This window comes from Oncorhynchus mykiss, chromosome 2 (genome assembly GCF_013265735.2).
Source record: "Oncorhynchus mykiss isolate Arlee chromosome 2, USDA_OmykA_1.1, whole genome shotgun sequence".
Classification (NCBI taxonomy): Eukaryota; Metazoa; Chordata; class Actinopteri; order Salmoniformes; family Salmonidae; genus Oncorhynchus; species Oncorhynchus mykiss.
The window spans coordinates 95325295-95340294 of NC_048566.1; the positions used below are offsets into that span (position 1 = coordinate 95325295).

The window sequence follows — 15000 nt, forward strand, 5'->3', positions numbered from 1 at the left end:
TAAACCATTTAAAGGCAATGCTACCAAAAACGAATTGAGTGTATGTAAACTTCTGACCCACTGGGAATGTGATGAAAGAAACAAAAGCTGAAATAAATCATTCTCTCTACTATTACTCTGACATTTCACATTCTTAAAATAAACTGGTGATCCTAACTGACCTAAGACAGGGAATTTTTCTACGATTAAATTGTGAAAAACTGAGTTTAAATGTATTTGTCTAAGGTGTATGTAAACTTCTGACTTCAACTGTACGTGATCGGATAGAATCCCTGGCCCTGGATTCATATATAAATACTTAGCAAGTGTATTTTAGCTAGCTAGGTACCAGTGGGACAGGATGTGACTGATGCTCTCTCTCTCCTTCCTCTTTTACTCCTCTTCATTACTAACTCATTACAACAGCATCAAACTTTAATGAGACACTCTCACCCAACGCACATGCACCAAAACCCTTGCAGGCCTTAATAAGCTAACAGACTTTTTTAGATACATGAACACTATTACGAGTAGGATTTATTGTTTTGTTTAGCCTTCCGGTGAAGTCACATGAATATGAATGTAGCTCTATACTGTGATGGTATGTGGAATGGTGTATGGTGTATGTATATATGGTATACTGTGATGGTATATGGAACATGTCATGAAGGGTACATGTTTCCCCTGAGCTGTGAGATTGGGCCCGCTGGGCTACTGTAGAACATGTGAACGTCACTACCAATTAACTAGATCTAATGTTTTACTCTCTGTCCCATGCGGCTTTCTCCTCTCTTCTACTCTCTCGCGCTCTCTCTCTTTCTCTCTCTCTCTCTCTCTCTCTCTCTCTCTCTCTCTCTCTCTCTCAATTCAATTAAATTCAAGGGGCTTTATTGGCATGGGAAACATGTGTTAACATTGCCAAAGCAAGTGAGGTAGATAATATACAAAAGTGAAATTAACAATAGAAATTAACAGTAAACATTACACATACAGAAGTTTCAAGACAGTACAAATGTCATATATATATATATATATATATACAGTGTTGTAACGATGTACAAATGGTTAAAGTACACAAGTAAAATAAATAAGCATAAATATGGGTTGTATTTACAATGGTGTTTGTTCTTCACTGGTTGCCCTTTTCTTGTGGCAACAGGTCACAAATCCTGCTGCTGTGGGATTTCACCCAGTAGATATGGGAGCTTATCAAAATTGATCACAAATCAACAGGTCACAAATCCCACACTGTGGGATTTCACCCAGTAGATATGGGAGCTTATCAAAATTGGATTTGTTTTAGAATTATTTGTGGATCTGTGTAAGCTGAGGGAAATATGTTTCTCTAATATGGTCATACATTGGGCAGGAGGTTAGGAAGTGCAGCTCAGTTTCCACCTCATTTTGTGGGCAGTGAGCACATAGCCTGTCTTCTCTTGAGAGCCATGTCTGCCTACGGCGGCCTTTCTCAATAGCAAGGCTATGCTCACTGAGTCTGTACATAGTCAAAGCTTTCCTTAATTTGGGGTCAGTCACAGTGATCAGGTATTCTGCCACTGTGTACTCTCTGTTTAAGGCCAAATAGCATTCTAGTTTGCTCAGTTTTTTTGTTAATTCTGTCCAATGTGTCAAGTAATTATCTTTTTGTTTTCTCATGATTTGGTTGGGTCTAATTGTGCTGTTGTCCTGGGGCTCTGTGGGGTGTGTTTGTGTTTGTGAACAGAGCCCCAGGACCAGCTTACTTAGGGGACTCTTCTCCAGGTTCATCTCTCTGTAGGTGATGGCTTTGTTATGGAAGGTTTGGGAATTGCTTCCTTTTAGGTGGTTATAGAATTGAATGGCTCTTTTCTGGATTTTGATAATTAGTGGGTATCGGCCTAATTCTGCGTTTTACGTTGTACACGGAGGATATTTTTGCAGAATTCTGCATGCAGAGTCTCAATTTGGTGTTTGTCCCATTTTGTGAAGTCTTGGTTGGTGAGCGGACCCCAGACCTCTCAATTCAATTTACAATATGAAAATAATAAGAATCAAAATTGTCAACGGGACAACAGTAACAACAATAATCAAGGGTCAAAATAACCATACATTGAACAATAACAATAAGCACACATAGAGGACATGTGCAGGTTGATTGTTCTGTCAGACACTGTCCCTCATCTTTTGGCAGGCAGCAATGTAGTGCGCTGCCAACCCACAGCTCTCTGCGTCCTCCCCCAACAGCACGGGTAGCCTACTCTCATCAGAGAGGTCTTTGAAACCTTGAATAAGGGTTTGGGGGCATTATTTTAAGAAATTTTCAATTTTCTAGCTCCGTCTCAGGTTCTGCTGTTGTACAGTGGTTGCACAGCCTTTCCTCTACAGGGAGCCAGATTTTCCTGTGTCTACCCTTCTCAATGGCAAGGCTGTGCTCACTCAGCCTGTACTTTGTCAAAGTTTTTCTAAGGTTTTGATCAGTAACCATGGTCAAATAGTTAGGCACGGTGTACTGTCGATTTAGGGCCAGATAGCACTGCATTTTGCTTTGTGTTTCCTAATAAGAAATTGAGTTTTGTTTTGACTGTGTTGTAATTTGGTTTATTCTGAATGATTGTATGTTCTGGTCCTGAGGCTTCAGTGTGTAAGTAGAACAATTTTGTGAACTCAGCCCCAGGACCAGCTGGATGAGGGGACTCTTTTCTTTGCTCAGCTCTTGGCTTTGCAGGGCTTGGTAATGATATGAGGGGGTCACTGTATTTTAGATGTTTCCAAAACTTAATTGCTCTTTTTGGAGTTTTTATTGTTCGTGGCTATTGGCCTAATTCTGCCCTGCATGCGTTGTTTGTAGTTTTCCTCTGGACATGTAGGAGAATCTTACAGAACTCAGCATGCAGGGTTTAAATGGGGTGTTTGTCCCATTTGATGAAATCTTGTTTTGCAAGTGGACCCCACACATCGCTGGCATAAAGTGCAATTGGTTCAATGACACATTAAATTAGTTTAAGCCAAATTTTTAGGTATTTCAATTTGAATTGGCTTTTTAATGGTGTAGAATGCCCTGCGTGCTTTCTCTCTCAGTTCATTCACTGCCTCATTAAGGTGTCCAGTTGAGCTTATTTTTAAACCTAAGTAAATGTAGTGTGTGTACAGTACTCTATATATTTTGTACCAATTGAGAACTTTGGTCTAATTCCCTGAGATCTGGATCTTCTCTGGATAATCATTATTTTTAGCCTTATTTTAGCAGGTCCAGGCTCTGCTGTAGGCCATGTGCTGTCGGTGACAGCAGGCATAGGTCATCTTTGAAGAGTAGGTATTTAACCTCTGAATTGTGGAGACTAACACCACGGGCTGAGGATTTTTCTAGAATAGTGGTCAATTCGTTGATGTAAATATTGAAGAGTGCAGGGCTCAGATGACAACCCTGGCGAAGGCCCCGCCCCAGGTTAAAGAATTCTGTTCTTTTCTTGACAGTTTTAATGCTGCACGTATTGCCAGTATACATGGATTTAATTATGTCATATGTTTTACCCCCTACACCACTTTCAATAACTTTGTAGAACAGTCCTGTATGCCAAATAGAATCAAATGCTTTTTGGAATTCGATAAAGCAAGCGTATATTTTGGTATTATTTTTGGTGGACATGTTTATCTGTCAGGGTGTGTAGGGTGTAAATATGACCAGTCGCGCGATGTTTTGGTATAAATCCAAGTTGGCTTTTACTCATTGTGCTTATTAAGGAAGTTTAGAAATCTTACATTTATAAAACTATTTTATTTTTATTTTTTTAATTTTATTTCACCTTTATTTAACCAGGTAGGCTAGTTGAGAACAAGTTCTCATTTGCAACTGCGACCTGGCCAAGATAAGGCATAGCAGTGTGAACAGACAACACAGAGTTACACATGGAGTAAACAATTAACAAGTCAATAACACAGTAGAAAAAAGGGGAGTCTATATATACATTGTGTGCAAAAGGCATGAGAAGGTAGGCAAATAATTACAATTATGCAGATTAACACTGGAGTGATAAATGATCAGATGGTTATGTAAAGGTAGAGATAGAGATATTGGTGTGCAAAAGAGCAGAAAAATAAATAAATAAAAACAGTATGGGGATGAGGTAGGTGAAAATGGGTGGGCTATTTACCAATAGACTATGTACAGCTGCAGCGATCGGTTAGCTGCTCAGATAGCAGATGTTTGAAGTTGGTGAGGGAGATAAAAGTCTCCAACTTCAGCGATTTTTGCAATTCGTTCCAATCACAGGCAGCAGAGAACTGGAACGAAAGGCGGCCAAATGAGGTGTTGGCTTTAGGGATGATCAGTGAGATACACCTGCTGGAGCGCGTGCTACGGATGGGTGTTGCCATCGTAACCAGTGAACTGAGATAAGGCGGAGCTTTACCTAGCATGGACTTGTAGATGACCTGGAGCCAGTGGGTCTGGCGACGAATATGTAGCGAGGGCCAGCCGACTAGAGCATACAAGTCGCAGTGGTGGGTGGTATAAGGTGCTTTAGTGACAAAACGGATGGCACTGTGATAAACTGCATCCAGTTTGCTGAGTAGAGTGTTGGAAGCAATTTTGTAGATGACATCGCCGAAGTCGAGGATCGGTAGGATAGTCAGTTTTACTAGGGTAAGTTTGGCGGCGTGAGTGAAGGAGGCTTTGTTGCGGAATAGAAAGCCGACTCTTGATTTGATTTTCGATTGGAGATGTTTGATATGGGTCTGGAAGGAGAGTTTAGAGTCTAGCCAGACACCTAGGTACTTATAGATGTCCACATATTCAAGGTCGGAACCATCCAGGGTGGTGATGCTGGTCAGGCGTGCGGGTGCAGGCAGCGAACGGTTGAAAAGCATGCATTTGGTTTTACTAGCGTTTAAGAGCAGTTGGAGGCCACGGAAGGAGTGCTGTATGGCATTGAAGCTCGTTTGGAGGTTAGATAGCACAGTGTCCAAGGACGGGCCGGAAGTATATAGAATGGTGTCGTCTGCGTAGAGGTGGATCAGGGAATCGCCCGCAGCATGAGAAACATCATTGATATATACAGAGAAAAGAGTCGGCCCGAGAATTGAACCCTGTGGCACCCCCATAGAGACTGCCAGAGGACCGGACAGCATGCCCTCCGATTTGACACACTGAACTCTGTCTGCAAAGTAATTGGTGAACCAGGCAAGGCAGTCATCCGAAAAACCGAGGCTACTGAGTCTGCCGATACAACTACAGAAAACCTTCCCCAGGTTACTGTTCACACAAATGACTCTGTAATTGTTCGGGTCAAATTTGTCTCCGTTCTTAAAGATTGGGATTATGAGTCCTTGATTCCAGATGTCAGGGAAATAACCTACACTCAGGATCAAATTAAACAGTTTTAATATGGCCAATTGAAATTTTGCACTAGTGAGTTTGAGCATCTCATTTAGGATGCCATCAGGTCTGCATGCCTTTTTATATTTGAGAGCCTGAAGTTTCTTATAGAGCTCCTGGTCAGTAATAGTTTAGTTTCTTCTAGAGCTCCTGGTCAGTAATAGTTTAGTTTCTTCTAGAGCTCCTGGTCAGTAATAGTTTAGTTTCTTATAGAGCTCCTGGTCAGTAATTGTTTAGTTTCTTATAGAGCTCCTGGTCAGTAATTGTTTAGTTTCTGATAGAGCTCCTGGTCAGTAATTGTTTAGTTTCTTATAGAGCTCCTGGTCAGTAATTGTTTAGTTTCTTATAGAGCTCCTGGTCAGTAATTGTTTAGTTTCTGATAGAGCTCCTGGTCAGTAATAGTTTAGTTTCTTATAGAGCTCCTGGTCAGTAATTGTTTAGTTTCTGATAGAGCTCCTGGTCAGTAATAGTTTAGTGTCTTATAGAGCTCCTGGTCAGTAATAGTTTAGTTTCTTATAGAGCTCCTGGTCAGTAATTGTTTAGTTTCTGATAGAGCTCCTGGTCAGTAATAGTTTAGTTTCTTATAGAGCTCCTGGTCAGTAATTGTTTAGTTTCTTATAGAGCTCCTGGTCAGTAATTGTTTAGTTTCTGATAGAGCTCCTGGTCAGTAATTGTTTAGTTTCTGATAGAGCTCCTGGTCAGTAATTGTTTAGTTTCTTATAGAGCTCCTGGTCAGTAATTGTTTAGTTTCTTATAGAGCTCCTGGTCAGTAATTGTTTAGTTTCTTATAGAGCTCCTGGTCAGTAATTGTTTAGTTTCTGATAGAGCTCCTGGTCAGTAATAGTTTAGTGTCTTATAGAGCTCCTGGTCAGTAATAGTTTAGTTTCTTATAGAGCTCCTGGTCAGTAATTGTTTAGTTTCTTATAGAGCTCCTGGTCAGTAATAGTTTAGTGTCTTATAGAGCTCCTGGTCAGTAATAGTTTAGTTTCTTATAGAGCTCCTGGTCAGTAATAGTTTAGTTTCTTATAGAGCTCCTGGTCAGTAATTGGGGAGTCCAGTGGATGTTGATTGTCCTTTATAGCTTTTTCTAATCCATTCAACTTCTCATGAATTTGCCGTTGTTCTGCGTTTGTGTCAATTTGAACGGTGTTGTAGAGGGTTTTAAAATGGGTTGTCCATATGTCACCATTTTGTACCGATAATTCCTCTTGTTACGATTTTTTTCGTTTTTTTCCAATTTTTCCAGAAGTTGTTTGTGTTTATGGACTCCTCAATTAGTGTCTCAATTGGTTCTGAGTGTTACGTTTCTAGAGTTTTAAAGTCTCACAGTAATGAAGGCGTAATTCACCATTATTTGGGTCTCTGTGCTTTTTTTTACTGCTAGATTGATGCCTTCTTTACTGTGAGTGAATGTGGTCTGAATATATAATGAATGTGGAATGAATATATAGTGAATGTGGAATGAATATATAGTGAATGTGGAATGAATATATAGTGAATGTGGAATGAATATATAGTTGATGTTTTGTACTGCTGTGAGTGAATGTGGAATGAATATATAGTGAATGTGGAATGAATATATAGTGAATGTGGAATGAATATATAGTGAATGTGGAATGAATATATAGTGATGTGGAATGAATATTTAGTGAATGTGGAATGAATATATAGTGAATGTGGAATGAATATATAGTGAATGTGGAATGAATATATAGTTTATGTTTTGTACTGCTGTGAGTGAATGTGGAATGAATATATAGTGAATGTGGAATGAATATATAGTGAATGTGGAATGAATATATAGTGAATGTGGAATGAATATATAGTGAATGTGGAATGAATATATAGTGAATGTGGAATGAATATATAGTGAATGTGGAATGAATATATAGTGAATGTGGAATGCAGAAAGTTATCTAAGATTGTTTCGATATTTTGGTTACAGGTTGTGCTGTTTTGCACCCATCTGTATGCAATCTCTCCTCTCTCTCTCTCTCTCTCTCTGTCTCCCTCTGTCTCTCTCTCTTTCTCTCGCTTTCTTTCTCTCGCTTTCTCTCTCTCTCTCTCTCTCTCTCTCTCTCTCTTTCTTTCTCTCGCTTTCTCTCTCTCTCTCTCTCTCTCTCTTTCTTGACCTCTTTCTTTCCTTCCTTCCTTCCTTCCTTCCTTCCTTCCTTCCTTCCTTCCTTCCTTCCTTCCTTCCTTCCTTCCTTCCTTCCTTCCTTCCTTCCTTCCTTCCTTCCTTCCTTCCTTACTTCCTTCCTTCCTTCCTTCTTTCCTTCCTTCCTTACTTCCTTCCTTCCTTTCTTTCTTTCTTTCTTTCTTTTCTTTCTTTCTTTCTTTCGCTCTCTCAATATTGGAGGAGTGCTTTAATACTGTGTGTGTGTGTGTGTGTGTGTGTGTGTGTGTGTGTGTGTGTGTGTGTGTGTGTGTGTGTGTGTGTGTGTGTGTGTGTGTGTGTGTAGGATAATGTCAATCTGTAGTAGTGATAAATATTCCTATTTCCTGATAGGCTATCATAGGCTGTCTGAAAGACAATCCCCATGTGTTGACATGGTAGCGTTAATTTATAAGCGTTTGGGTTTGCTTCAAGTTGCTCTTAGTTCAGTAGCTCACTGAAACAATGTTGACGGTAAGAACAGCTGTTGTGAGTTGGTGGTGTTTTATCACATTTCAGTGTCTCTAGTCAGAACAGTAGTTTCAGAGTGGTGTTATTTCAGTGTGTGAACGGGGTGTTATTTCAGTGTGGTGTTATGATACTGAGGCACATCGCTGAGCGGTGACTCACTGTAACTTCTTAGACATGCTGACCCTCCCTCCCTCCCTCCCTCCCTCCCTCCCTCCCTCCCTCCCTCCCTCCCTCCCTCCCTCCGCTGTCCTGACTGTAGCTAATCACTAGCTCAATGAATGTTTTTCTTTTAGCAGGAAGAAAAGAAGGTCCAATACATAGAGAAAAAGGGGGAATGTCACTGTTTTGCTCTCTTGTATCACCTTAGCTTTTATTAAAATATCAGTGTTTGGGTCTCTGGGGCAGCAAAACAATCATGACTGTAGCTTACTCTAACGCCACCTTCTGGAGAGAGGGAGAAATTCTGAGCTTTGTTCGCTAGCTAGGTTACAATGTTTCCAACGCTGACATGCATGGATGTCTTTGTAAATTAATTCCATGTGACTGAATTTATAAATCACACTGTTTCATGGTATTCAGAAAGCTTTGTAAGCAGGTTGAGAGGTTGACTTGTTGTCTTGTTTAGTAAATGTCAGTGCACTAACATTGGAGCTCTAAGTGCACTAACATTGGAGCTCTAAGTGCACTACATTGGAGCTCTAAGTGCACTACATTGGAGCTCTAAGTGCACTAACATTGGAGCTCTAAGTGCACTACATTGGAGCTCTAAGTGCACTACATTGGAGCTCTAAGTGCACTAACATTGGAGCTCTAAGTGCACTACATTGGAGCTCTAAGTGCACTAACATTGGAGCTCTAAGTGCACTACATTGGAGCTCTAAGTGCACTAACATTGGAGCTCTAAGTGCACTACATTGGAGCTCTAAGTGCACTAACATTGGAGCTCTAAGTGCACTACATTGGAGCTCTAAGTGCACTACATTGGAGCTCTAAGTGCACTAACATTGGAGCTCTAAGTGCACTACATTGGAGCTCTAAGTGCACTAACATTGGAGCTCTAAGTGCACTACATTGGAGCTCTAAGTGCACTAACATTGGAGCTCTAAGTGCACTACATTGGAGCTCTAAGTGCACTACATTGGAGCTCTAAGTGCACTACATTGGAGCTCTAAGTGCACTACATTGGAGCTCTAAGTGCACTAACATTGGAGCTCTAAGTGCACTACATTGGAGCTCTAAGTGCACTAACATTGGAGCTCTAAGTGCACTACATTGGAGCTCTAAGTGCACTACATTGGAGCTCTAAGTGCACTACATTGGAGCTCTAAGTGCACTACATTGGAGCTCTATCTTGTATAGTGACATTTTTTCCTGACCAATGTTACATCCAGTCTCAAAAACCACATTCTATTAACGTTCAGTAATAAACATTTTATGGAATTTGCAAAGTTTGCTCACCAGGTATTAATCATAACTCCCACATTTGTAAAGGTTAGTAAAAATAGTTATTTACAAATTATGAAAACACTTAAAAATGATGTATTAATGATTCAAAATTAGTTATTTGCCCTCCTGTATTATACCATTTGTGTCAGTATGAACAAACTACATGCTCTGTGAAAACAGACGTTGAGCCATGGATTTCTGTTGCACTTTATGAGTATTTCCACTAGATGGCGCTCTTGTATGCTGCACAGGCCCAGAGACATCTCTGAAGCAGTTCTTATGAAAGTAAACATACGATAATAGCCTTAGGCCTGGTTTCCAGGAGCAAGATTAGATTAAGCCTGTAGATACTCCTTGACTAGAAAACAATGGAGATTCTTCATTCAAAGTGCTTTTTATTCCAATCTGTGTCTGGGAAACTGGCTCTTAAAATAAAAAGCACCTGAGAATTTATAGCTGAGTGGTCTGAAGAGGTGTTGTGTTTCCATGGTAGACTATATGTTTTTAACCATCTATAATTCTGTTTTTAACCATGGTATAATTCTGTATTCTTTCCTTCTCAGATGAGCCCTGTGAAGATCTGAAACCACATAGCAGCCCCAGCCTGAGCCCCAATATGGACAACGAGATCACCGCCAAGGAGAGAGGAGTACTGGAGGAGAATAACGAAAAGGAGACGATGGACAGATATCAGGAGGAGGAGGAGGTAGAGGAGGAGGAGGTAGAGGAGGAGGTAGAGGAGGAGGTAGAGGAGGTAGAGGAGGAGGAGGTAGAGGAGGTAGAGGGAGAGGAGGAGGAGGTAGAGGAGGTAGAAGTAGAGGTAGAGGGGGAGGGGGAGGAGGTAGAGGTAGAGGAGGATGGGGAGGAGGAGGAGGAGGATGAGATAGAGGAGGTAGAGGAGGTAGAGGTAGAGGAGGAGGGGGAGGAGGAGGAGGTAGAGGAGGTAGAGGTAGAGGTAGAGGAGGTAAAGGAGGTAGAGGAGGAGGATGAGGTAGAGGAGGTAGAGGTAGAGGTAGAGGGGGAGGGGGAGGGGGAGGGGGAGGGGGAGGGGGAGGAGGTAGAGGTAGAGGAGGAGGGGGAGGAGGAAGAGGAGGAGGAGGAGGTAGAGGAGGTAGAGGAGGTAGAGGTAGAGGAGGAGGGGGAGGAGGAGGAGGTAGTGGAGGTAGAGGAGGAGGAGGAGGTAGAGGAGGTAGAGGTAGTAGAGGAGGAGGAGGTAGAGGAGGTAGAGGAGAAGAAGGAGGAGAAGAGGGAGGATTAGGAGGAGGTAGAGGAGCGATTTTATTTATTGATGCTGTTTTAGGATGGTATTCATTGATGTTATATTTTGGTGGTTTATAATCATCTGGCATGTTTCTAACACTATATGGCTCTTGACTTTGTATCCAGTTTTTAGCCTTGTACTGTATATATTTTACTCTTGTTTTAATCTATATCTTAATCTATAGCTTAATGTATATTTCATGTATATTTAATGTATATCTTTTACCCTTGAATTTTAATCTGCTGCTTTTTTAAAGGACATTTCTCCTCAGGGATTAACAAAATACCTGTCTAACTATGGGTCTTTCTAGCTCAGACAAGGCTTACTTACTTCTTACCAATCTGATTAACCAATAAGGCCCGAGAGGGTACCACGGCTAAGAGCTGTATCCAGGCACTCCGCGTTGCGTCGTGCTTACGAACAGCCCCTAGCCGTGGTATGTTGGCCATATATCACATACACCCGAGGTGCCTTATTGCTATTATAAACTGGTTACCAACTCAATTAAAGCAGTAGAAATAAATGTTTTGTCATAGCCGTGGTATACGGTCTGATATACCATGACTTTCAACCAATCAGCATTCAGGGCTCGAACCACCCAGTTTATAACACTGTATATTTCTCTATATAACTAGGAGGAGGAGAAGGGTAGGAGGGAGCAGCTGGAGCCTCTGTCTGAGGAGCAGGAGCTGGAGAAGTTGAGGAGTCAGGTGCTGCAGCTCCTCCTGGAGTTAGAAGGGGCCCGGGAGATATCCAACAAACACCAGGAGGCTTTCCACGAGCTGCAGGGTAAGCGAGAAGTCCACGTGAAACCACTAGCTAGTTATCTGTGGTGCATTAGCAGTGGCATGCGACGGTCACGCTATCTCCCCTGAGATCGCCAGTGAGAGACTAGTCTCTAGGTCTGTCCTCGGTTCTTTGTAAATGTTTATCTCAGACAGGATCAGTTCCTCATCGTCCCTGAATAGAGAGCTGCATCATCGTTCTGGAAATGATGAGATAGTCAAACTGACTAAGACCTTAGTACCGAGGACATAATGAACACACTAAGACCTTAGTACTGAGGACATAGTAAACACACTAAGACATTAGTACTGAGGACATAGTGAACACACTAAGACCTTAGTACTGAGGACATAGTGAACACACTAAGACCTTAGTACTGAGGACATAGTGAACACATTAAGGCCTTAGTACTGAGGACATAGTGAACACACTAAGACCTTAGTACTGAGGACATAGCGACCACACTAACACCTTAGTACTGAGGACATAGTGAACACATTAAGGCCTTAGTACTGAGGACATAGTGAACACACTAAGGCCTTAGTACTGAGGACATAGTGAACACATTAAGGCCTTAGTACTGAGGACATAGTGAACACACTAAGACCTTAGTACTGAGGACATAGTGAACACATTAAGACCTTAGTACTGAGGACATAGTGAACACATTAAGACCTTAGTACTGAGGACATAGTAAACACACTAAGACCTTAGTACTGAGGACATAGTGAATACATTAAGACCTTAGTACTGAGGACATAGTGAACACACTAAGGCCTTAGTACTAAGGACATAGTGAACACACTAAGACCTTAGTACTGAGGACATAGTGAACACACTAAGACCTTAGTACTGAGGACATAGTGAACACACTAAGACCTTAGTACTGAGGACATAGTGAACACACTAAGACCTTAGTACTGAGGACATAGTGAACACATTAAGACCTTAGTACTGAGGACATAGTGAACACATTAAGACCTTAGTACTGAGGACATAGTGAACACACTAAGACCTTAGTACTGAGGACATAGTGAACACACTAAGACCTTAGTACTGAGGACATAGTGAACACATTAAGGCCTTAGTACTGAGGACATAGTGAACACACTAAGACCTTAGTACTGAGGACATAGCGACCACACTAACACCTTAGTACTGAGGACATAGTGAACACATTAAGGCCTTAGTACTGAGGACATAGTGAACACACTAAGGCCTTAGTACTGAGGACATAGTGAACACATTAAGGCCTTAGTACTGAGGACATAGTGAACACACTAAGACCTTAGTACTGAGGACATAGTGAACACATTAAGACCTTAGTACTGAGGACATAGTGAACACATTAAGACCTTAGTACTGAGGACATAGTAAACACACTAAGACCTTAGTACTGAGGACATAGTGAATACATTAAGACCTTAGTACTGAGGACATAGTGAACACACTAAGGCCTTAGTACTAAGGACATAGTGAACACACTAAGACCTTAGTACTGAGGACATAGTGAACACACTAAGACCTTAGTACTGAGGACATAGTGAACACACTAAGACCTTAGTACTGAGGACATAGTGAACACACTAAGACCTTAGTACTGAGGACATAGTGAACACATTAAGACCTTAGTACTGAGGACATAGTGAACACATTAAGACCTTAGTACTGAGGACATAGCGAACACACTAAGACCTTAGTACTGAGGACATAGTGAACACACTAAGACCTTAGTACTGAGGACATAGTGAACACACTAAGACCTTAGTACTGAGGACATAGTGAACACATTAAGGCCTTAGTACTGAGGACATAGTGAACACACTAAGACCTTAGTACTGAGGACATAGCGACCACACTAACACCTTAGTACTGAGGACATAGTGAACACATTAAGGCCTTAGTACTGAGGACATAGTGAACACACTAAGGCCTTAGTACTGAGGACATAGTGAACACATTAAGGCCTTAGTACTGAGGACATAGTGAACACACTAAGACCTTAGTACTGAGGACATAGTGAACACATTAAGACCTTAGTACTGAGGACATAGTGAACACATTAAGACCTTAGTACTGAGGACATAGTAAACACACTAAGACCTTAGTACTGAGGACATAGTGAATACATTAAGACCTTAGTACTGAGGACATAGTGAACACACTAAGGCCTTAGTACTAAGGACATAGTGAACACACTAAGACCTTAGTACTGAGGACATAGTGAACACACTAAGACCTTAGTACTGAGGACATAGTGAACACACTAAGACCTTAGTACTGAGGACATAGTGAACACACTAAGACCTTAGTACTGAGGACATAGTGAACACATTAAGACCTTAGTACTGAGGACATAGTGAACACATTAAGACCTTAGTACTGAGGACATAGTAAACACACTAAGACCTTAGTACTGAGGACATAGTGAATACATTAAGACCTTAGTACTGAGGACATAGTGAACACACTAAGGCCTTAGTACTAAGGACATAGTGAACACACTAATACCTTAGTACTGAGGACATAGTGAACACACTAAGACCTTAGTACTGAGGACATAGTGAACACACTAAGACCTTAGTACTGAGGACATAGTGAACACACTAAGACCTTAGTACTGAGGACATAGTGAATACACTAAGGCCTTAGTACTGAGGACATAGTGAACACATTAAGACCTTAGTACTGAGGACATAGTGAACACATTAAGGCCTTAGTCCTGAGGACATAGTGAACACACTAAGGCCTTAGTACTGAGGACATAGTGAACACATTAAGACCTTAGTACTGAGGACATAGTGAACACATTAAGACCTTAGTACTGAGGACATAATGACCACACTCAGCTCAATGCGTGCTGAGTTCAGTCTCAGTTGTCTACTCTAGCAGGCTCTCCAGTTGGGCTGGTCTGTGACTGACAGGCTCTCCATTTGGGCTGGTCTGATACTGACAGGCTCTCCAGTTGGGCTGGTCTGTGACTGACAGGCTCTCCATTTGGGCTGGTCTGATACTGACAGGCTCTCCAGTTGGGCTGGTATGTGACTGACAGGCTCTCCATTTGGGCTGGTCTGTGACTGACAGGCTCTCCATTTGGGCTGGTCTGTGACTGACAGGCTCTCCATTTGGGCTGGTCTGTGACTGACAGGCTCTCCAGTTGGGCTGGTCTGTGACTGACAGGCTCTCCAGTTGGGCTGGTCTGTGACTGACAGGCTCTCCAGTTGGGCTGGTCTGTGACTGACAGGCTCTCCAGTTGGGATGGTCTGTGACTGACAGGCTCTCCAGTTGGGCCGGTCTGTGACTGACAGGCTCTCCAGTTGGGCTGGTCTGTGACTGACAGGCTCTCCAGTTGGGCCGGTCTGTGACTGACAGGCTCTCCAGTTGGGCTGGTCTGTGACTGACAGGCTCTCCAGTTGGGCTTGTCTGTGACTGACAGGCTCTCCAGTTGGGCCGGTCTGTGACTGACAGGCTCTCCAGTTGGGCTGGTCTGTGACTGACAGGCTCTCCAGTTGGGCTTGTCTGTGACTGACAGGCTCTCCAGTTGGGCTG

The 15000-nt window shown here is 42.0% G+C and overlaps 1 protein-coding gene across 7 annotated transcripts in view; it reads left to right on the forward strand.

Annotated features, from left to right (window-relative positions):
- Nucleotides 1–15000, forward strand: part of LOC110502458 (coiled-coil domain-containing protein 136) — a 63254-nt gene that overhangs the window by 28674 nt on the left and 19580 nt on the right. For all 7 annotated transcript variants that reach the window (XR_005039147.1, XM_036959988.1, XM_036959999.1 and 4 more), the window contains 2 exons: nt 9968–10110; nt 11301–11454. Coding sequence is in view for 6 of the 7 variants with exons in the window: in XM_036959988.1 (XP_036815883.1) it covers nt 9968–10110; nt 11301–11454 (297 nt within the window). In the remaining variant the exon portion in view is untranslated. The remainder of the gene's footprint in view (nt 1–9967; nt 10111–11300; nt 11455–15000) is intronic.